General features: G+C 37.6%; 1 protein-coding gene across 2 annotated transcripts in view; it reads right to left on the reverse strand.

Annotated features, from left to right (window-relative positions):
- Positions 1–23,154, reverse strand: part of TTC8 (tetratricopeptide repeat domain 8) — a 41,296-nt gene extending 18,142 nt beyond the window's left edge. The window contains exons 1-7 of one of the 2 annotated variants that reach the window (XM_063160142.1): positions 22,998–23,154; positions 17,062–17,091; positions 14,042–14,162; positions 9,757–9,820; positions 9,454–9,613; positions 7,795–7,884; positions 4,030–4,074 (exon numbers count right to left, since the gene is read on the reverse strand). In XM_063160142.1, coding sequence (XP_063016212.1) covers positions 4,030–4,074; positions 7,795–7,884; positions 9,454–9,613; positions 9,757–9,820; positions 14,042–14,162; positions 17,062–17,091; positions 22,998–23,105 — 618 coding nt within the window. In that variant the 5' untranslated portion in view covers positions 23,106–23,154. The remainder of the gene's footprint in view (positions 1–4,029; positions 4,075–7,794; positions 7,885–9,453; positions 9,614–9,756; positions 9,821–14,041; positions 14,163–17,061; positions 17,092–22,997) is intronic. The other variant, XM_063160141.1, reaches the window with a different exon arrangement.
- Between the last annotated feature and the right edge of the window lie 2,136 nt (positions 23,155–25,290).

Below are 25,290 nucleotides of genomic sequence, written 5' to 3' on the forward strand. Positions count from 1 at the left end.
TGCTGCAAAATTTGAGTTTTTAATTGTACAGTTTGACTACAAATCAGTGTTCAGTCAGCACAATATGTTAATTTAAAATCAGTCTGTAAGAGCAGTAGTGATATGTCTGTCCTGCACTCCTGTGTGTTGCTGGACATTGGTGTAGTCATATTAATAACTGAAAGGGAAAAACAGAATAGACTTGGTATTGGCAGATACTGATATGTCTTTTAAGGATTTCTGATTGCAATATGTATATCAGTTCAAAACCTACACTGCTTGTCCTGAAAGTTTTAATGAACTTTAGGTTATAACTCATCATCTAGACATACTGATGAGCTGAAGCTGTCACTGTCTAGAGCACTTAGCATACTTAAGAATGCAGAGCCCATTTCAACAACAATCTTAACCCTGAGAAGCTTTTCAGAACAAATTTATTTTACTCCCAGTTCTTATCTTTGTGAAAATAAAAATGTCTAAAAACCCTGATACCTGGTGGGTTTTTTGTTTCTTTTTTAAAAAAAGGCTTTTTAAAGAATGAAAATTAGTGTAGGTTCTTTAATTGTATTTAGCATGATTCTGAGTTTCTTTTTTTTACCATTACTTCCCTTAGCTAAACTGTATTATAACTAAGACTTCCAAATTATCTACCAGCTGTAAGGCAGCATAAAACAGCCTGTAGGCTTGTGGCAATTTACTATTATATTACAAAATTAAATTGGTAAATGTACAGTTGTTCGAAACAGTAATTTCATCCAGAGTATTGTGTGCACCTAGAAATTAGATAGATGGAAACAATAGTGAGCATCTGCTGCTTCTTTCATGTGCTGTTGAATGGCAGTAATTTTCCCAGCAACAATCATTGACTTACGTCTTATTTATAGACAAATCAACACCAGATAGTCTATAAAATAGCTGAGGAAATGACACAGGCCATGGTCAATTTAGCACAATTTATTTTGGTGAGTGTAGTCTGGATTTCTATATTTTGTAGATCTGACATAATTCCATTTTAAATAGATTTCTATCAGAGAGAATAAATACAAAGTATTGAGAAGAAATAAGGAGAAATGAGAGGTTGTGACTTCTGGTCACAAGTATATAGTGTACAATCTTTGTGCTTCCTCAGGACAAAGTGTTTTGCCATCATTACCCACCTGTGAAAAATGGCAAAATACAATGTCATGGTCTACTGAAAAAAGTAGCAGCTGAACTATTTCTGGACAAGTCTTTGAAACTGCCCGGCTCTTACAGCATTTAGCCCATAAAATGGCTTTTAGAAATAGCTCAAGGAGTACAGAAAGTCAGTTATTAAGTACATGTGTTCAAAAGGAAATAAGTCAAGAACAGTAATGGATACAGAAATAGTATTTTCTTCAGACAAGTGTTTAATTTTTCATTACATAAGACAAAAGACTTTTGAATATATTTTCAAGTGCTGAAAAGCTCACTGCTTCTCTGTTCTTGCATCCCTACGTTTCTGATAATTGATAGATTACAGATATATTTAGTTTTAATTTGAACCAATTTCCTCGCACTATTTATCCAGTTGAATGCACACTGATTAATGGCATTTCTCAACTGAAATTGCTGAGTCTTTTTTTTTTTCTTTCTATATACTGGTTGAATATGAAACAGAAGATAAATAATAAAACTGCCTTTGTTTCTCAAATAATGCAAATGAGAACAGTACAGACTGTTCCAGCTCAGCACATTGACAAGGAAAGGATATTGTCACTACTGCTTTGTGTTTTATTTTCAAAACTGCAGGAAGTAGTATTCTATCCACACAGAAAGCCCAAAGTAAAGACTTTTCAAACTTAAGTCAATTTCCCAGGGTTCCAAGCCTTTCAAGTTCTTTCATCTCATCTCAGGCAGAAAAGTGTTGGGTTTTAAGAAAGTCCATTATCACACAGCAGCAGGAAATACAAAGATGTGAGAGATGTCAGTGAATGTTCTAACAAGTGATCAAGCAAGAGCCAGATAAACTTTAAAAAGTTAACATATGTGCTGTTTCTCTGATAAACCCTAAGTGACCAAATTATTTTCAGGGAGATGTAAAATATTGAAATTGTGAAATGCCACTGCTAGGAGAGGTGAATAAACAGTGATGCAGCCACATTTCAGCAAACATTAAAGTGTTTCTTTCTTTTAAAGAAAAATTAATGCAGATGAGGTTCAACAGGAAGGGAGAAACAGTTTGGAGAATGGAGTTATATTGCAAATGGTGTAGAAAGCACATAAGAAAAGAGGCAGTGAAAGCAAATGAGAGAAAGCAAACTGAACAGCTAAAACAAATCACTTCAGAGATATACATTACATTATAAAGACACCTCATTCTGTGATGTGGGAATTCAATTCCCAGCAATAGTTTCTTCCAATAAGATGAAATCATTAACCAAACACTGATCTCTCTTTCATTACACAGTAATGGTGGTGATTAAGCTGACACCTCTTTGCTTGCAAGTATTTATTCAAATGGCTCAGGTGGGTAAAAAATATACAGAACTCTTCCTGCAAGACAGTGATTTGGGATTCTCATCAAGGATTTCAAAATACATGCAGTACAGTGCAGAAACATCTTCCAATTTTTTCTGGAGTTCTTTTAAAAATTACTTGCATTATATGAATGTATGTGTAGCCTACAGAGGCTGCATGTCGTTAAAGTGTAGACACATGTAGCATCATATCAAATGTCCCTTTTGTTCTTAGTGAACTGGATTTTCAGCAACAAACATAAACTCTTAGTTACTAGTGGGCTAAAACCCAGGTACCTCCTTCATATTCAGTATTGGATTATGTAAATGCTAATTTCCATTTCTCTCTGATATTTCTGACACTTGCACTTACTGTTTCAATGATATTTTGTATTAATAGTGCATTACAAGTGAATCCTCTTGAAAGAATGCTATGCAATAAATTAACAGTGTACAGCTTTATAATTTGGTACTAGATTAAAAAGCTTTGTATAGCAGTACATTTGGAAATCATTAGGAGCTATGTCAACAACAGCAAAATATTTTTGGTGTGTGTTATTGATTAACTGGAGAGTTTAACTCCAGATCTAACTGCACACCAGCTAGTAGTGTTGCAGAAAGTTCAATAACTGTTTAGTCAACTATGCATTATTGACATAAACTTCTTTCAAAAAAACTTGAACATTTTGATTCCATTTCAACTGGGTGCACATAGATAGCAATGAAATATACTGACATTTTATTAATTCCATAAAGAGATCTTTTCCTTGTGTGAACTACCAAAAAACCTCTGCAACCTCTGCAAAGTTCTCTCTTTCTGAAAGCTTAAACAATATGTACCCAAACTTGATCTTTCCCATTCAGTGCAGTAACATATGAACCACAGAAGAAAATTTTTGGATGGGTTAAGAGGGAAACTATAATTAGGAAAATATTGGAAGAATAAATGTTACAGACAATCGTATGGGACAATATAATCTTTCTCTTGATTTCACAAAACACCTCAGCATTACAGATTTACATTTCTAGAACAAGTATCCAAAATCCTATTGATATTTTATTTTTATGTAGTTTCACCAAATACACTTTCCTTTTATTCACCCAAATGCATAAGCGATCATTCCAGGAGTAAAAAATGTCAAGTGATGTTCAACAATACCTGTTTGTCAGGTATTTTCACCTTCCTTAATTAATGGACAGTCTTTTGTAACTTAGACTCAAGCCTCAGGACTCTGAATTTCCAGGCAGTTCAGCTACCACTCAGGCTCCAATAAATTCCATTAATATGAATTCATTAGATTCAGAGACCTTGTTATTGATAGCTAGGAGACCCACTTTTAAGAATTAGAATGTTTCGCTTCTCAAAAAAGATACCAATCCATATCTTGATATTTGTCAATTTTCATTCCTGACTATCTCCCCTGTAAGAAAGGATTTCTCCTTCTTAAACAACTATTAATGCTTCACTTCCATACTTGTGATGTTCTACCTGGATCCTTAGTTTGGCAGAATACAGACAGAAATAATTCAATCATACATAATAAAATCTGAAAAAGGAACATGAGTTACTTACATTTTTTACGTCATTTTCATGGTGAAAGATATATTCAAACAATGCCTGCCAGAAGAATATTTAAAACATTGTCATATTTGAAGAGAAAAAATTGATAATATTCCTTCAGAGGAGTATAGAATCTTGATTATGCTAAGCAGAAATTAATTCTTTAGGAAAACAATTACATTCACACATAACAAATGCTGAGATTTACATTTAAGACTCCAATAGACAAAAACTATAGATGTGCTATATTGTCATCACAGGAAAGCATCCTAATTCCTAATCTGTTGCAAAAGATTAGCAGAATTGCTGCTTATCTTTGGTGCTTAACTTTACTTTAAAACACAAAAGGCAGCTGTAACTTGAAAGTGAATATATATTTGAGAATCTGGTACAATTTTCATGACTTCTTAACTCTAAAACCAACCAGTGATCTAAAAAAAAGCTTTTTGCAATGGACACTCAGGTGCTTATATAGTGGTAAACCTACTTAAATTAAACACAGGTTTATTAAGAATGCAAGCTAAAAAACTTTGCCTTTGGAGAAAAAATATTTTAAGCTCTGCAATATTTTGGGATCTGTAAAGGCAAAAAATATTTTAAAAGTTGTTTGTAAATGATAAATAAATGCTAATAGTACTGTGCTTCTGAAAAAAACATCATAATAACAAAGCTTAAAGAAGTCACATTCATCAGCTGTGCTGTGGTTAACTGCTTATAAGGCCACAGCAATTACACAGCAAAATAACTGCAGCTTTGTTTCCTGCTGTATAAAGCTAATTAAGTCATACCACCTTGTAGTTGATCTGCACTAGAATATTAGATGAGTCTATATCAGGCAATGGGGGTGGCATTTTCAGTGAATAAAATGACATTGAAAGATACTGGATAACTAAATGGAGACGGGAAGCCTCTGTTTCCAAAAATGTATCATGGGTGCTAGCAACTCAAGGTTCAATTGAGTTGAACCTTGACCTTCTGCATCCAAATCCCAGGTCTTAATTGCTTCAAAAGAACAGAACATTTTTCTAAATTTGTTTAATTCATTCTAAAACACCAGGAGAAAATATTGCCCCATGAGGAAAGAAATACAGAACAAGACCTCAGCCTCCTAAGGGCTTCCATGACCCTTCTGCCAGATTTCTTAGACAAAATTCTTAAAATATTTACCTTCAGGAAACTAGAGAATTATAATGAATTGTCGTATCATGTGAGGAAAATAAACCACAACCTACTTTTCTTCTAGTTTCAGTCAGAAAAGACTCCAAACAGATAATTCAAAGACATTAAAGGATTATAAATAGTAACACATTTATAAGGAGCTTAGAATAGGTAGATAAGAAAAGAATAGACAAAAAAGAAGTAGTGGAACATTTTCTCCTCTAGTTCAATAACAGAGAAGTATTCGGTAAAAGTGTGTAAATCTGAAGTGACAAGAAAGATGTTTTCTTGCACGGCTGGCATGAGGAATTTACTGCTGTTATGCACAGACTCTGACCTTCAAAGGGATTTAAGTGGCTGAACATTCACTTGGATAAAAATATCTAGAGTTATCTTAGTAAGTCTATTAAAAATCCACAAGCTAAAAAAGATAAAACTTTCTGCTTCATACCCGAGAACAGTTGCTAACTGGGATTTACCAGGGGCTTTTTCTCGTGACAGGTGATACCTTATACATCTACTATGGTGTTTCCTGGGATAGTCTTCAACATGATTAATGTTAGTCAAAGAGAAGCCACATTTCCATATACTTCAAAATACTGGAAAACCTCAGACAGATAATCTAACTTTAAAAAAGTTACAGTCAGGCTACTCTTCAAACACATAAGAAGGAAGTATGTAGGAGGTATTAATATACAAACATGAATAGACTGGCTAATCATGTGAATTCAATAGCTGCAAGGTTTATCACCTTTATGCACTGGGAGAAGTGACTGCTCAAAAGTTTTGAAACTTTAATCAATTATTCTTAACAGAGAGTGCAGTCTGCATTCTCACCTCCTGCTTTGGCTTTAGCCTTACTGCTCTTTCTTTAAAAAAAAAGTTATAAATCCATGTAGCTCCAAATTTAAACTTAGATCTTACATTCTGTGTGAAATGTTAATGTCATAATGAATTAGCTTCATAATACTGACAAGTACACTTGCTGCCTATGGATGTTTCTATGACTGTTGATTTACATTTTTGGCTTAAGCTTCTTTTCATATGAAATTGAAGGAAGACAAATCTGCCACAAAAATGCTAATTAAACCCCAAAATTGTTAAAAATATGTATGTTTCTCATTCCTGAGAGCTGTTGTTGAGAATATTTCCTCTGAAAGCTAACCTACCTACTTAAATATCATATAGTTAGCAAGCACAATTAAAAGCTAGCTGTCTTCAAGCAGAAGAACTAAGCCTAGTTTTTATGGATGTGTCTTGTGCTTCTTAATCCTTCCCAGGTTTCTTACATTCCCTCTGTTTTCCAGATTGTAATGGATGTATAAAAATGTGTCTGCTGGCTGATTGCCGGCAAGGACATAATTGGACAAAAAGCATGCAGTATTTTTTCAGCACTGATAATGAAATGATTTGTAACTGCCCTCAGATGTTAGTCTGGAAGTCTTTGATTACCTCACCAGACTAGAACTTACTATATTTGATACCTATTCCTCTACCTAGTTTGGTTAAGGGGCCAAAGGACAATGATGCAAGCAGTGGGGGAAGGACACAGTGCAATTACACAGGATTTATTTCCTTTGAAAACCACACTGAAATGCAATGCCCTACACCAGTCTAGATCAGGCTTTAATAAGCAATGAAATTTCCTGGTTGCTTCTGAAAAACTTTTAACCAAAGTTTTGGACTGGAAGAGCTATTTCCACCAGCACATTATCAGATACTGCCAGTTTTCTTAACAGTGTTCACAATTATGCTTCTCAAAATAGACTAAATTCATAGCGGTTTGTTCACCGTTAGGCTGAGAGCCAAATATAACTCCCTAGAGTGTGTTTGATACCTTGTGCTCCCTAGAAATAATTCCTTGATACCTTGTGCAAAATGAGCTGTTGGCCTCAGTCCAACAGCTGTTTTTTTATGAACACACTATACACAGAAAACATGTTCAACCATACAGCTAACTGGTTGTGTTGGGGAAAGATTCAACTGAAAAGCAAGATAAATCTCACAACTTTCAACTCCCTGCCACTCGGAGCTGAAACCTCTGAGTTGGGTGGATAACCTGCAAAAACCTCTTCTATTGTCAGATAGTTTCATTGGCTGTCAATCAGATGATCTTAACTGAAAACGAAGAAGTATTCTGAACAAAAAATGGTACCTTTTACATAAAAAGTTTTAACTCATTCCACAAAAGCAAAGAAAAAAATCCAAACACTGTGAACTTTTTTAGGCCAGGATTGCCATCTATTTGTACACAGAACCACATTGCCAGGCATTAAGGAAGGTTCTGCTGTATTTTTTTGCTCCTGGCTTCTTTTTTATTTTTTTATTTGCCCTTCATCATTCCTAGATGCACAGCTCAAAATTATTTACCAGTGGAACATTTTTTCCCATACAAATGTTTTCCTAGATTATACTTTCACCATAACCTCTTTAGACATAGCTTCAATTTCAAGTCTGGTAAACACTGTCAAAAGATGTGTAACGCACTATTTTTCTGGAGTTAATATCTAAACCACTGTTCATCATTGTTTTTATCTCAAATCCCATGCACAGTTACATCAAAATGACACCAGAAAACAAGAAAAAGATATCACAACACTAACTAAAATTGTTACATACCTTTGCCAGTTTGGGTTTCTGAGCATATTTAGTTAAATTCAGTCGAGACAGATTTATGAAAGGGCCATCTGGATTTGTTATCATTGAAGCCTGAGGGGGAAAAAGAAACTTTTTAAGTGGGAAGATCCCCTACACTTTTCCTGAAGATTTTCAAAATATTATTAGTATACAAAAAACCACCAAAATTCCAAACAAAACATTTGTAGATTCACTGCTCTACTGTGCAGTACCAACTCTTCCTTTTTATTCTCTGTCTATCCCCACTATTTCCATACACTGTCTAAGCATGTAGCTTGGAAGTTGGAATACATAACCAAAAAAATCTTCAAGAAATACTTAGGAAGATTAGTTCTTACCTGCAGAAGTGAGAAGATGCCACACTTTGCCATTAATGTGATTTTAATATCATAGGGGGAAGGCTAGGGCCAAGTTTATAGATAGTTGGATGGTTGGGGTGAATGTGTAGTAACCCTAGAAGGTTGATGAGTAGGAGGAAGATTATGAGGGATGTTAAAATTAGGGCTCATTCGTGTCCTTTTCTTGTCTAGGGGCATTATTAGTTGTTTTGTAACTAGGTTGATAAACCATTACATACTCATGCTGGTTGTAGTTTATTAATTTTGCCAATAGAATGGGATACATTAGTATAGACTAGTCTCCTTATCTTTTGAAGTTACAGACACTGAATGCTTATCAATTGTTTTGTAGTAGACACTTACAGTGAAATTGTGTCACAGTTTTTACATGGTCTTCCATTAATAAAAACTTGTCTCGAGGAGCCTGTGAATTTGGAATTTGTTGGAATCCAGGAAAGTCCTCTGCCCTGGAGGACTCGAGACCCTGACGGGGGGCTCAGAGACCTTGGCACGGAGTCAAAAACACCTGTGCCTTTGATTTTAGCCCAGGATAAAAAAACCAAACACCAACTTTGTATGAATATGTACAAGCCACAAGAGTTTGAATAGAATGATAGTGAATTTACCACTGGGTGAAAATGTAGAATTTTGGAGTTTTTCGAATGGGGGTTCAGGAGGCAAGATGGAGGAATCTGGGCATGTCCAGTCTTTCTCCTTCTTCTTCTTAGCCTCCATCATCTGCCGTGACAGTGGCACTTCTGGATTGGTTTAGAGTAGAGACAAACTGTCTAACATAGGTGATAGGTACTGGAAAATTATTGTAAATAAAGTAAATGCAGTTTTTACTATAAAAAGATAACACCGCCCCAAGGCAGTCAGTGTGCCTCAACGCAACCTGCCAGACAGACCTTGGCAGGTCAGAGAAAAAATGCTTTAGATAAGAAAAAATAAACAACCTTGAGAATGAGAGCCAAGGAATTCTGTCTTCTTCTTCAGTCTCAGGGTTGGGAAAAGAGATTTTCTAACAGCTTGGGGTCATCTCGACACCAGAGACCCCATCAGGAATTTATATGAATCCTGGTGAACTTGTGAATTTATGCACATTTCTTTACATAACCAGACTATCAAATGCACAAAAAGTTGTATTTTCAAACTCTATTTTGAAAAAAAATTTAAAAAATTAAAACCACTTGCCTCCTTCAAACTTGAGTTCAGAGGCAGCTTTAAATTAAACTACAGTGTCAGTGTGCCAGATACTGTGACAAGAAATGTTCCACTCAGGGAAGAGAGGCAAGCGACTCACCGTGCCCGGCCTGACGTAGCCCCCGGAGGCGCTGGTGATGGGCCGAGCTGTGAGAGCTGTTCGGGGCGTTCGTATCGCCTGCTCCATGGTGCTGGGCCGCCCGCTCTGCGTGCTGGGTCTCACAAACCCTGTGATGGGCCTTCCTGACTGAGTTACGGGCCTGAAGGTGACAAGTACATTATCCCAATGTTAGGTGGTATTTATTGACAGAGAATTTAAACAGTTATACCCAAAGCATTTCATTTTCAGAGTGATTTGTTCATTTTGAACTCAATGCATTTTAAAAAATAAACTATCACATACCTAACAGCTGGGCTGGGGCCTCCACCTTGGCCAGTTCCAGGAAGTTTCAAAGATGTTCCTGGTCCTACAAAATAAGAGCATTTCTCACTTCACTTTGAGATATTACTCTCTTGTACAGAGGACTTCAAACATGATTGTGTTTTACAATAAACAGTAAGCCAGAAATTTCTTTATTCAAACTAAGGGGATAAAGAAGACAAACCCCAAATATTGCATTCTACTACTGATAATTTGAAAGACTCTTGCAAGAAACCTGCCAAACAATGAATGCTGTGAAGGTTTTCTTTCTTTCACCCTCTCCATTCTCTGTCCCACCTGGGGGGAGCAAACAAGTGCCTACTTGTGGATGCCTACTGGGATTGACAAATTGTCAAGAAGATCTTAGAAACATCACACAGTGCTAAAGGTAAAAGGTTACTGAAACAATGAGACCAGGCTAACTTGAAATGGTATATTTTCTATCTCGCACCCAGACTTGAGTAAGTAAATCTAAACCTTCACCTACAGACCAGATGGAGAGTGTTATCTCATGAGATTAGACCCTGGTAAGATCCCCATCTACAATTTAGAACACTGTAGAGTGTGAACTCGTCTATACCCAAAGGTCATCAATGAAAACCAACCTGAACCAACCTGAGCCCAGGCGAACTGATGAAGGGTTCCCCTTTTCACATATTTCTGTTTTGACAGTGGATCATTAAGAATTACTAGTTCCTGCAGGTAGATTTTCATTCACTGGCATTTGATAGGGCAGTTCTAATCTGCTAAGTGAATGTCTATGAGATGGTTTTAAATAGGTGGTTAAAAGAAACATCTGACATCTATACCTTGCAGTCTCTTTACTTCTTGTTAATATGTAGAGAAAGAAATGAGATTTAAGTTGACACAGACAATTACTGACAAATCATTGTTAGTCATCTACGCATTTTCTATATACTTATGAACTGCTTTTATTGCAAATATTTACAAGAACTGAAGATAAACTGATAGATAGACTTTCTTCTTTTTTCCCCAAAACAAACTGTAAGCAGCCACCTGACTACAGCTGTATTTAAAGTTAAATAATACAAAAGAAGTTATTAACCATGATCTTCTTGGCAAAACCAACTAAATATGCAATTGGTGCTGAAATAAATTAAAATCTCTCTTTTCGCTGGACACCCTCAGGATTTCTATTGCTTACTTGCCTTCTTTAGTCCTATGAATCTTGAAGTTTTTACTCCATAACAGAAAGGGTGGACAGTTCACTCAGCAGAGTTTCTAACATGGTAACTAGGCACTCTTCAGTGAAATGAGGAAAGTGGCTTTCAACTTTTTAGACTAGCAGACAAATGTATTACTCTTTCACTTTCTGAACTATTTTTAAAACTATTGCTGTAATATAAAAGAGGCAAGACATAAAAATTCCTTTTTTCAGACATGTTTTTTAATAACTACAATTGTTTTGAGTTTTTGGTGCACTGGGAGAATGCCTACAGTTCCTTTGACCTCACTCCAGGCAACTCAGCCCTTACTTGGAGAATTCCCAAGCCAAGTAGCTATGAATAGATGTAAAAGGCCACAGCAGTGCATATTGCCATTACAAGTGTCAGAATTTAAGAGTGAAATTTCAGTAGTTAGTGATGACTGCAGATGACTCCTTTAACTCCCCAGTTAATGAAATAGCTGTGATTATCCATAATGCCAATTAGTACAATTTTCTGAAAAATATGCTGTCAAGGTAACACATTTAAACAAGATTAGAATATTACCTGAGAAAATGAATGGTGTTAATAGTCCAAAAGCAACATAATGGATTTTTCTGCAAAACAGTGCTCATTAATAAACAAGATTGATGGAAAATTAACACAGCAAAATTATAAGAAGAAAGATATCATTACATATGTGTGAAGAGGAACCACAGAAAAGTAGTTTTTTCCCATGGATCCTATATACTTTAGTAATTATTTAATAACTCATGACTGACAGCAAAATCATAATTAAGAGAGTTTAATCTGGAAACTAAGATAAGGGCAGATGTAAAACTGAAATGGACGTGTAACTGATGCAGAAAGACTTAAACTGCTTAATAGGCAAAGTATAGATTTGAAAGTATAGATTTCAAAGTATAGAAATACCAATTGTAATATGAGAGGTGTGGCTACACAGTTTAATGGTTGGGAACTATGACTTTAGTGGAGGAGGATATCCTGAAACATCTGCCACAATGAAGACCTGAGTCAAGACCAACTATGGCTAACACACTTTAACAGCAAAAGAAAAAGCCCACAAACAGACAGCGCCCATTTTTATTAAGTCAAGTGTACAAGTGGAGTAATCACAGAACCAAAGGATGGTGGAGGTCTGAAGGAATCTCTGGAGGTCATATGGTCCAGCGATGCTCAAGCAGGGACACCTGAAGCCAGCTGCCCAGGACCCTATTTAGATGGTTTCTGGATAGCTCTAAGGAGGCAGATTCCACATTCTCCACGGGGAGCCTGTGCCAGTTCTCAGTCACCCTCTTAGTTAAAAATAAATGCTTCCTTATGTTCAGAAGAAACCTCCTGAGCGTAAGTTTGTGCCCACTGCCTCTGGTCTTGTCCCTAGACACCACTGACTCTGTTGTCCTTGCACTCTGTTCACTGATTTCTGTGCTTACCTTTTATGCAAAAGTGTAACATTCGAACACCTCAGAAGTATAAAGAAAGTAAAATCAAGGTGTAGAAGAAAAACATGTTTTCTGCATGTGAGTGGATCATTGTTTGGTTTGGTGACTACAAAAGACAAGTGGATAAATAGAAAGGTTTAAGAAAAGACTTTCAAGACTCAACTCAAAAATTAAAATATATAGCTCAGAATGAGAAGAATGTTCAGCTTTTCAAAGAAAAGATCACTGAATGATTTAATGACAGATTTACCAACTTACTTGGGAAATATACCTTTGAAAATAACTTTGTATCAGGCATAAAATGTTCACAAAGAAGCAACAGGTGGAGTTATAGTTAATAGTTCCCACTAAAGATATGGCACACTGATAAAATCAATTAAATTTAATAATTTACAAAAGACTGCAGGGAGTTCTCTATCTTTGGAAAGTTCTTATACTTTCTGAAAAATTATATACTAGTTCAGGCACATCTAGCAGATTTGAAGCACAAATAGCAAAGTCTTATCTCAATGATACAGAAGTGGAGGCTACACTATTGTAATAATTTTCTTTGGTTTTGAAATCTGTGACACACTATCCAGAAGGTCACCTTTTTTTCAGCTTCAACATAGCATGAATATATTTTTCCAGAATGCCTTATTTCTAAATAATATTCATCAAATTATTTTTCTTGGAAGATAATCTCTACCACAGGGGACACAAAATCAAATTAAACTCCAGATTTTATTACTATGGAATTTTAAGACAGATATCCATAATTAGTTGACCAAAATGTATAAACACATCTCCCGTACTGTGTGACTGTGACCGAGCATGTAATGAAAATTTTAAAAACTGTAACAAGATAGATATGCAATTACCTACATCCATAGAAAAGCTTTTAACACTTCAAGTGTCAGTTTGGTCTATGTTCAGTTCTTCCCTTGAATTTCTTTACATGGCACATGGTTGAGAGCTACGCTTAATAAGTTACATAAAAACTTCCATGTGAACTGTACTAAAGAAACAAAGAAAAATATAAATACTGCCAAAAAAGTAGTGGAAGACAACTAATTATTGTCCACTTGAAAGCCAATTGACAAAGCTGAAAAATAATTGCATAGAAGAAACAATGTCAGAGCTGAAGAACTGCTTGGCAAAGGAAGAGAAAAATTAAGTAGAGAAAAGCAGAAGAAAGAAAATCAGTTCAGATAATGTTTGCAGGACATGATGCCAAAAGGTGGTATCTGACTCTTGACTACACTACAGGCATATGGATAAAATTCACAGTACACCGAGAGCAGATTTTTTCTCTAGTTTCCCACAATGCCTAAAGAAGCCAGAAAGGAGTAAAAGAAATCAACATATTGGTGGAAAAATCAAGTAACCACTTGTATCCTCACTACATTTCCTCAAATGCAGAGGAAAAGCTGACAAAACACAATTGAGCATGGTCTGAACTCTGGTCTGACAAGCCTAAGTACTACATCAAGAACACACAGTGAATCTCAACATTGCCATAAAACAATCTAAAATGCTTTTTTTACCAATACTAAATGCTGTATCAGGTCACCTCAGTTTGTTCAATTCTAGATGGCAAAAGAGATGGCCCAAAGAGCTCCTGTTGAATCAATGTATTGAAGTGAAAGCCAATCTTACGTGCAACTTGAGCAATGGCATTTTCATCCAGGATGATCTCTGCGATTCCTTCTTGATCCATATCAATTTCATCCACATACACCATTTCTGTCAAAGCCCGTGTTTTCAGGTTCCAGGCAGCCTGAATAAGGATAAGTAAAATGTCTTCAAGACTCTAAGTAAATAATCTAATCAGCAGTTTTATCATTTCTTTATTATTCACTTCACAGCTTTATTAGGCCTGAATAAGGTATTGACTTAAAACAGCTGAGTATATCCATCTGTCTGATGGAGGTATAAAAGGAGACTAAGTCTTTTGTTCAAAGCATCAGCTGTAAAACACTGTATAAATATACACCCCAGGCATTTCAGATTATGAGAGCATTGAAATCCATTTTAGTGACCTGAACTGACAAATTACTACACTGTATGTCTTGGAGGATAATCTGAGCAGCGTGGAAAGGCAAGCATAACTCCAGCCTATGTGACAAGCTTTGTGTAGACTGTGAAGACACCAAATCAGTGGGGAGAAAAAAGAAAACAAGAAAAATCAATAGCAGCCATATAGAAATACCAACAAAGGTATTGTGCAGGTATAAGTGCAGGTCCAACCACTTTGATAATTTGATATGCTTGTAATGTACTCATAGAACTGGCATGATACAGGAAGTCACAAGACCAATCCCTGATCTTCCATCAGATATTGAACAGATGTTTTTTCCCAGAGTAAAAATCACTGCCAAAATAATTAGATTTGCTTCCTTTCTAACACGGACTACAGCAATCTGGTGGAAAAGCATATTAATATTGGCTAAGGAGACCTTTCAAAATAGAAACAGACTATCTTAATAGAAATAAAGGTCAAACACATGGAAATGTTTGTTCCTTAAGTAAGAGGTATGAGAAGATCTGAAACTCGCGTTTATTTAATAATTTAAGTAATCATTTAATGAGACACTTCTCATTCACCCTGTCATTTCCTCTAAACTTTCCTTATACTTTTATGCAAAGTTGTGTCAATCAAAAAGAAAGTGTATCTAAAGATGCTGCAATATTTAACTATTCTTTTAAAAAGTGCTTTCTTCCAAGCAGAAGGAGGACGTCAGCCAGCTGATTCAACCACAATTGGAAATTTTTGTTTAAGAATGAAGAAAAAGGAATTCAGCAGGATGATCTGAATCTAGGCCAGACAGTCATAATCCAGATTTGCTTTATTTTCTCTTAGTTTATTCTTATGTAGTAGGATGACAGCCTTTAATTAATTTTGAGATTTCTGTTAGATGTTCAACACCTTTAACAGCTTTTCATTATTCTATGAAGTATTTAGTTTGTTGAATTTTTAATACCTTGATGCTACTCTGTTCTTTTCAAAGACACGTATATCCGCAGTCAACATGACCATGTCTCCACAGGTAATATTCTCCAATTAGAGCTCTTGCATAGCCAAGCACAGGCTAATTTCTTACTAGAAATAAGAAAATCTGCCCATAGTAATGATCTGTTCCTGGAAATCGGAAGTAGTAACTCCTCTACACTAATTGGTAAAACTGAGGTCAGTTCTTTACATAGGTGTATTATTGTAATTTTTCCACTAACTACCATGTGAAAATGTGTTTTTAAAATCAACATGTCTCTTTGTCATTACTGGGCAAATATCTGTCATAAAAAATATGACAGATATTAGGCATCTCTTCCAGTGTAAAGCTCCTAGTCCAAGGCCTCACAGCCAATAAAAAATTCAAATATCACACAATATTCCTTAATTAAACATCTGTTTGTAGATTACAGATTATCTGCTTTCTCTTTGTGGGACTGATAATTTTGTATTTGTGATAAGCACCATGCCTGGAGCTTATGAAGATAAACTGCATTTTTATGAAAAGGCATTTATATGATAGGAAAAGGAAAGGGGAGCTAATTTCTGATGACCCACATATTCACAACATAACAAATTTAGTTTGCTTAACTCATAATCAGAACAAAATTTACAATACCTAATAGCAATTAAAGAGGTACAGAAATGTGATGCAGTATATAAGTATACAGTATACAGCATGTAAGTCTAAACTCCAGAAAGAGAAGTTTTTCACTCAGTTTTTGTGAAGTTTGTAACTGAATCAAGTATTTTCTTCTTGATCCTGAAAAGTACAAAAACCAAATTAAAAATACAGACTTTGTTTTCTCTGAACATGGTAACATACTTTTTCAAGAGCTTGTATTCCCTAATAATCCTTTCTATTATAATAAATTTTGTTCCATACACAATGAAAACCCCAGAACACAACTACATTGTGAAGGGTAATAATTACACTCAAGAAGATATCCAGCAGTGTTTCAGTGAAACCATTCTCCATGTAAACAACTTGCATGAATTCATGGCGTAAAGACCTGTAAAATATGTTACGGAGCTGTATTTAAAAATGCCATTTCACTGACTGTAGGCTGGAGCCAAAAGATGCCATCACCTGCCCAATACTATTCTTGCCATTGCAATAATCTAGAGCTAATGTGGGCAGAGGGAAAATTAATTAATTACTCTCAGTCTTCCATCACTTATGCAAATCATCATCATGCACCTACAAGGCTACTGGACTGCACAAGGTAAGCAGTGAGCCTGAGCTGCAGGAGCAGGAAGAGCATGGGTAGGGCCCCACCATTCCATGCATTAAATAAAACACGAAAGTGAGTCCTAAGAGCACAAACATTGTTCTGTCTGTGAATACACATTGTTTTCTTCCTAATCTCATCTGCAGATGAAGGTCATTCAGTTCAAGGTAGATTCAATTTAGCTTTTAGAAAGCACTGAACTGCTGAAAAAAGATATAGGAAAAATAAGAGAGAAATAAAATTCTATCAAATATAAAAGCTGCCTGTTCAAAATATCAAAAATCTTCTCTTTATCAAAAGTAATGCCTTACCAATAACAACAACAAAAAAATTATGCTATTGAGGACATAACTACAAAACAAGTATTATTCAGAGTATTAGAAATTCTTCCCAATGATTGCATCTAATGATTGAATTCATGGAAAGAACTTTACCTGAAACACAGTGTATTCAGAATCAAGCTCCTGTAAAGAGAGAAAATAGAAACTAAGGAATGGAAATGCCAAACAATAAAAACAACAATACAAGTGTATTCATACTCCGTGACAACCTCATTCTGCACAAACATTTTCTCTCTGACACATATATCTAAATTTTCATTTTATTACATTATCTCAACTTACACACATTATGAAGCTAATCAATGTTTTGCACAATGAAAGTAAATTTGCAGTAAGTGTATCTTTCTGATACCTTTGCTTTCTTGCTTCTGCTGAATCTAGCCAAATCTTAGATTAACATGAAAGCATTATGACGCTGAAAAATGATAGATTAAAAGAAAATGAACTTGGAAGATGTATGCACATGTCCTAAAAATTAACCAGATTATTACACCATCATCTTTAGAATGCCTACTTAATAAAATCCATTTTTGCACACTTTTTTCAGCTGCTGCTGGTGATCACAATGATACCACTCAAGAAAACAAAAGAAAATTCCATGGCTTTTTCATGGTACTTTTATGATTAAAATGATGTATTCATTGCACTTAGACAGTAATACTGTAAGTGGAATAAGTGTCAAACTAACAGCCTATTGCACAACTCAAAAAAACCAAAAGAAAAGCTACCAGATGAAGTTTACTGTAAGCAAAAAAGCTGGAACTTGCATCTACTTGAAAACTTCTGGTAAAATTGAGTAAATACTGACGGGAAAAAAATATAGGTTTATCACCAATTAATGTGTAATTATCATGTTTACATAATATTTAAACAACCCTTCACTTCCAGGGACTGGGGATTAGTTTTTCCTAATGTATTACTTTAGCTTTGGACAAGGAAGGTGGGAGATGAATGTTACTTTCTCTAAATCACTATTGGTCTTTTGTTGTGTCAGATCACTTCTGCTCCTAGAGGTAGTGAAAATTTTCTTGCATATCTGGCATTCTATAAATATATCACAGTTAAACCAACTGTATCAGACTGAATACACAATCTTCAAGTAATTCAGACTATAAAGGGACTTCTGAAGGTCTCTAGTCCAAAGCCCTCAAGGCAAGATCAGCTATGAGGTGAGCTGATATTGCTCAAGTCTTGTCCAATTGGATCTTGAAAACCTTCAAGGATGGAGGCTGCACAGTGCCACTGGGCAACCTGTTCACTGCTGACTATCCTTATAGAGAAATGTTTTCCTCCATACCAAGCCAAAGCCTCCTTCACTTCCCTGCACCATTGCAAGTGGTCCCTGGCTCCATTTTCTTGATAACCTCCTTGTATGCATCAGTATCAGAGACTGCTATTAGATCACACCGATGTCTTCCCCCAGCTCAAGCACTGCCCTGCTGCTGTCTGCCTTGCAGCCAAGACACAGAGCTGGCTTCTGTCCCGCCAGGAGAATGGCAATGTCAAAATCACCCCTCTGTAGTATGAGGCATGGTCTACTTCTTCCAATTTGAACATTGTGACTCAGTACATTCTATGACAGCAGGGACCCAGAATACTGGTGAAGGACATCTTCCTTCTGTACTGTACTGGAATTTGTGGCCTTTAAAGGATTGTATTTGGAACCAAAAAGTTGTTCACTGCTGTTAGAATGCATAACACATCTTGCACATTGAGTATTCTATTGAACTGAACATTATTCAGGGATTAATCTCAGTTTACTGTGATGTGCCTGGGCCTGACTAAGGCACTGAAACTGGCTTTGCATTTCAGTTGAATGATTAAATGAACTACTACAATTCTTTTATGTATAGCATTTTTTTTCTAAAAAAACCAAATTATTCAGCTTTCTAAGTAATAAAGGCTATTGGGATACTTCAGCTTACATTTTGTTCACCCCACTGTGTCTGAGCATTACAGCCCATATGAAGATGGTTCTAAGAACAGTAGGATGTCTTCCATACCATATGTGCTACAGTAACTAATGAGGACAAGTTTGGAATATTATGTCAACACTGATACAAAAATGCCTTGATGTTACAGATGTGTATCTTACTTTAGGCATTGTTCATTACTTTCAAAAATAATTTAAAAATCAAATGAATTTGCTTATGTAGGAGCACTTATATTACTATAAAATTCAGAAATTACATCCCTCATGATTTTGGTAAAAAAGTAGAGTTGATCAATAATACTAAAACCATTGCATTCACATAACTGTAGGTGAGAATTGTTTTGTATTGTATGTATTGCATTGTTCATACATACTAGCACATTGTTTCAGTTTTTGACAAGAAATAACTTTAGATTTTAAATAACTCTCAAGCAGGTAAGAGGATCCTCAAATTAAGCAAAAGTATGGAATAACAAAAATTACATTAGAATATAACATATTTTAACATGGGTGGATCCAGCAGCTGCTACACATGCAAGTAATCCACAGGAACTGGATTTTGAGAGGATTAACAAATAGCATTGTCCTGTAAGCTTGTCTCTCAAAACAAAACCTCAAATTTATTATTCATTTACACATATAAAGCTCCCTTGAAAGTCAAAAGATTGTAAAACTAATGAAGGAACTATTTAATCCAGATCCCTAAATCCACTGAGGGCACTTTAATATTAAAATGCAAAGTCAGTTTATCTGAATACCAAAAATACTTAGAATAATGAAGTTTTTTGACGCTTACAGCCTGAAAAAGGGAATATATTACATACCTTATATTATAATAAGGCTTCACTCTACAATTAGTTTTAGGTGAGTACAATTAATACATGCAAAATATTAAAATCATTATATTCTGAAAATGCTCTTCAAATTATTAAGAGCAGAAACACAGAAAAAAACCCCAAACCTTTATCCAAGAACAGTGACTTCACTCTGAGTGTTACTATTTTCATGCACAAACTTACAGTCTTTTGCTCCAGCAAGTGATTTCAGTTGAAGATGCTTTTTGAAATCAAGTTCAATGCCCATAAACATAACCATGATAACTTTATTATGACCTTACAAAAACAAGTATGCAAATTATAGCAGCTGAAAATTAAACATGGGAGAAGAAAGGATGAATGAACAAAAGCAAATCCTCACAGAAGACCATTAATTAAGTTAAAGGAAGAACATCTACTATATATCTATTAATTGTATCAGGCAATTTTTTTCTATTGTTAAACTAGAGCAGGCCTCATACAAGGGTTCTGTTTATTGCCTTGAATCCTACATATGGAACACAAAGAGTAATCAGATTAGGTGACTAATCAGGATGATCAACAGAGACAGTCCTGGATTGTATTTCCTCTAGGTCATGCTATTACTATAAACACAGAAGGCAAGGCCTGTTTGCTTACAATAGGAAATAATTAGACTGAACACCAGTATTTAACATGTTTCTATGACCAAATACCAGTCACACGAAATACAGTTTTTATTTATCCTGAGACAATACAGAAGTGAATTCCACAAATACAATTTATATTTCTAATTCTTAAATGAAGACACGCACAGGATATTTTATAGAAAAAAAATTAATCTTCCATAAGATGTAACCCAGTAGCAGCTAATTATTCTTCTATCACAATGTTATTTTCTAAGTACTCTTCATGAAAACTTCATTGATTTTGTTGTTGTGCCCTTTAAGAATTCAAGATTTATAATGGCACAGCATTTGATACTGCTACGTAAGAAAATTTCTGATTCATGCCTAGTTAGCTAAAAGGTCAACAAAGTACTTTAAAAACCTCCTAGGGCTTACTGCATCTGGTGACAGGGTTCAAAGAGAGTTCTGCACCAATTAAGACAGCCTCTAAATGTATGCACATATGACTATTGACTGGATCATCAGCAAACTTATTTTTAAGATCTTTTCATCATCATTTGCCATGTTCTTAAAGGAGAACTTCTCGTCATTATACTTGTGATCCAAACATATCCTGAATACTAAGCCATATGTACAGGGAGTGGTAAATCAAGACATAGGTCAAGATATACTGGTCAAGAAAATTCCTTACTACATTTTTAAGAGTGGTGGCAAAAATGCAACTACTTCTAAAGCTATTGTAAAAAGCTGGTTTCAGCAGCCCATAGCTCTAGGACTCTGCTGCAGATGCAATGGAGCAGGAGTGGTGCTACCACTCAGCAGAAAAGAAGGGGGAAAAGTGCAGGCTTTCACACAGGAAAGGCCATCTCTTTCAGGCATGAAAACCCTTTCCAGTTGGGCAATGTTGGTCTCTTCCTTTACTCACTTGCTGTTACATTCCATGTCTGAGAAGGGAGAAGGCCAGGTGTCCGAGCATGAAAAAGCCCTGACCTGTAAGAGTCACTGTTTAACTCCACCTGGGCATGTCTTTAAAGGACCCCAGCTCCTGTAGCTGAAATTATATCCTAATGCATGCTGTTCAAAGAAGTGAGTCCCTGAACAGTGACAGAGGCTACTGGTCCTCCAAGATCCCTCTTTGCCTGGTTGCAGAGGTTGGGAAGCACATGCTTAGCAGAATATGGGACAAGAGGATAAGAACAGATGGCACAGTGATTAAAGCTGTTGAGTATTCCTCATGCTGCACAGCAGCTCACTTAATCCAAACTTTCTGCAAGTGTTGTCATTTGTCTGTCTGCTTTCCTAGTGCCCAACATGACATAAAATACCATTTTATACTTGAGCTTAAGCACAGAGTAGAAATGCACTTGTCTTGACATTCCCATGTTGGGATCACAGATTGAAAAATGTTTTACTCATTAAAAACTTTATAAATTAAGAGTAACAGAAGCATCATGTTATTTACAACTTTTATTTACTGTTATTTGTGCTATTTTAAGAGTTTCTTTCACAAATCAAGTGTTGTCCTTCCATATGCAAAAGTTACATATATAAAGACCCAATAATATATATAGATATAAATAATACAGCACTAGCATGGAATAATGCTAGTCCCATACTAGCAATACTGAGTCCCATTTAGGGGTCAGGAATAATGTTCTTGGAATACTTTCTCCACTAAAAATGTCAATTGCTCTGCCGATGGCTCCTTGGTGGTGCCTTACAGTGTAAAACATGAAAAAAGAATCTTTTCAATATCTATCCTAAATCAGTTCAAACAATTACTGTGCTTTATATTTATACTATTGTGTGACCATGCAGCTTTCTTTAAAGGCTTGTCCTTTGTGATAAAAAGAACTCCATTCAAGATTCTTTAAATATCTGTCTACAGGATGCTTTGAGACTAAGTTTACTGTAAAGTGTTCAAGATGAAGAGTGTTCAATTACTGTTTTTAAAATATGGCAAAGAAAATGTTTACATGCTTGTAAATATTAATCCAGAAACAACTTTCCCAAATCCTTTACTCTTACAGAAGGGTGTGAAAATATGTAGGTATTGAAAAACATGTCCTACGTTTCCAGAGACTCTGCAGCTGGAAAAAGAGCAGAGAGAGGTAAGCAAATGCCTCCTGTCCCAAGGTAGGGCTCGTAGGTGAGCTGAGCTAAAATGGTATCTCTTAATCTTATGTGATTTGGTCCACACAGCAACGATGATATCTAAACATCAGTATAAAATCAACAGGAACATCCCTAGCAGACCTGATTTTTAATCTCAATTTTTCTCTCTTTAACTCCCCAAAATGCTGAGTGCGTTAAAGTTCTCAGCATTTGGAAGAGCCTGGCCCCCGGCAGTCACGGCAGCTCTCCGGCAGTCCCGGCAGCACCGCTCCCCCTCCCAGCGCTGGGGCCGGGCCGGGCCGGGCCGGGGGGGCTCCCCGGGGCGTGTCTGAGGCGGAGCCGTAGCGCCGGCTCCGGGAGAGGGAGAGCGCAGGGGCGGCGCTGCCCGGCCTCTGCCCCGGGAGCTCGGCGCGGCCCAGCGCTCCTGCCTCGCTGCGGGGCTGCACCCGGCCCCGCCGGCGGCTGCAGCAGGCGCAGCGGCTCCCGGGGCGCCGAGGCAGCCGGGACGCGGCCGCTCCGCCCCTCACCGCCGCTCCCGCCGCGACCCGGCCCCGCTACCTGCTCGCCGGGCGGCCTCTCCAGCAGCTGCGAGCAGACATCTGCGCACTCCCGGAACTTCCTCCGCCTGAAGTAGCTCCAGGCCTGGAACAGCGGCTCCAGCCCCATCTCGCCGGCGGGAGAACCGCGGGAGCTCCGGCCGGGCGCCGGCGCCGAGCGGGGCCGCGTTGGCGCCGAGCGGGGCCGCGTTGGTGCCTCCGCGGAGCCGCCGGGCCCCGCCTCGGCCGGCTGGGGCGGAGCGCCGGGGCCGCGGGGGAGGCGGCTCTGGGCGGCCAGCGGGGCCCTGCCGGTCCCGGCCGGCTGCCCGCGGTAGGGAACGGAGCTCTCCCGGGAATGGAGCTGCGGCCCCGCTCTTGCCGGCCAACAAGGCCCTGCCAGTCCCGGCCGTCTGCCCGGCGGTAGGGAACGGAGCTCTCCCGGGCATGGAGCTGCGGCCCCGCTCTTGCCGGCCAACGAGGCCCTGCCGGTCCCGGCCGGCTGCCCGGCGGTAGGGAACGGAGCTCTTGGCCGAACCCCTCCCTGCCAGCGCCTCTCGTGCGCTTGTTACATTGGTGACTGAAAGCAGAGTTTGATCTGTGATAGTGGCATCAGTAGACTTCCAATAACCAACTATTCTTGACTGTTGTCATTTTCTGTCCTGTCGTCTAGAGGAGTTAGAATAAATGCCTAAGCAATAATAATACAGTCCAATAATCCATATTTGGGTAAAATGTCCTTTAGAGCCATGGTTGAGTAACGTACAGATAGCTGTGAACAACAGTTTTCAGTCTTGCAGACTATCAGTTCCTTTAGTTCATTAGTTTTTGCAAGGATATTATCAGACTGAGATATTTAGAGGTTTGAAAGTTAGAATACAATTGCTCCTAGGTTATATGTACTATAAAATGCTTATTGCAACCATCAACTGAAGTAAAATTAAAAATGCCTAGGTATGCTTGGACCGGTAGCGGCATTTGTGGTGTGAAAATCTTTGAGGGATGAACACTAACAAGATTGATAAAATCATATTGTTGCCATTTAAAGAGATCATTCTAGTTTTATTGCTTTTGTCTCACCTAAACTACCAATTTGTCCAAGATGCATGAAATTAATACCTAGGCTAGCAAGATCAATGTCAGGTATAAAGAGAAGCAGAAGTGGCAGAAGTCCTAGGACTATCACTTATTCAAATATGGGACTGAGTGGCTTGAATTGAAGTAGCAGTTACAGACAGCTTTGCTTTGGTCGTCCTGTGAACAGTGCACAGGTCTACTGGGTCTGCATGGCAAGGCTTTGCGTGAGAGCCCATACGAGTGGCTTCTGTGACAAGCTGCTAGAAGATTCCCCTATGCCCAGTTGGCCAAGCCAAATGATGGTAGCACCTCTGGGATAACAATTTAAAAAGGGGAGAAAAGCCTGCACAACTGCAGCTCAAGTCAGGACTGGGAATATGGGAAACAGCTATGAAGGCATCAAGGTCAGTGAAGAAGAAGGGGAAGCAGTGCTGCAGACACCAGAGCAGGGATCCTGCAGCCTGTCGTGAAGACCCTGGTGAGGCAGCTGTGTCCCTGCAGCCCATGGGGGACCATGGGGAGCAGAGGATGCTTGAAGGAAGCAGGTGGCTGCTTAAAGGTAGCTGTGAGCCCGTGGAAAGGTCACACTCTTCCAAAGTCAGATGGGTAGATACTGCTGTGTATCTTCTCAGCAAAAGGAAGGGGAAGATGGTTCTGCAGCAATTTTTGTTTGTTATGCTGCTGGGCAGGGTGTTCATTGCACTTAGTGATCCAGCTGAACTAGTGTTGTCCTGTGGTAGCAATTAGATCAAGATGCATCTTCAGCTTTTGTACAATGAGATTTTTGCAGTGTTGCAAATGACGAGAAAATCAATGTTCCTCCTTTCCAACCACCCCCTGCAAAGGGTTTTTGTTCTCTGTTTGGTTGCAGATAAGGAGGGTTTTTTCAGTTTCTACATGATATATGGAGCCAGAAAAGGTATTGGCGCACAGGTCATCCTTTGCATATAATCTCTGAAGTCTTTTTCACTGGTAATACTGCTTTTCCCTTCCTGTGTGGTGGGATATTCTGAGCTTTCTAATATGGGGATTCTCATTTATATTGATCATTGAAAATCCCAAATTTGAACTTCTAACCAGTATTTTCTCCAAATATTAATCTCTGTGGGTGGCCACATTCCGCTTCTCTAACTTACTAAAATGCTGGAATATAACACAGGGAGTCCCTGTGGCTGTCTTTGTGTTCTTTGTAGATCCCTGTATGTCAGTCCCCCTCCAGTGTAACTGCATGGCAGCTAAAC

This window comes from Melospiza melodia, chromosome 6 (assembly GCF_035770615.1).
Source record: "Melospiza melodia melodia isolate bMelMel2 chromosome 6, bMelMel2.pri, whole genome shotgun sequence".
Lineage (NCBI taxonomy): Eukaryota > Metazoa > Chordata > Aves > Passeriformes > Passerellidae > Melospiza > Melospiza melodia.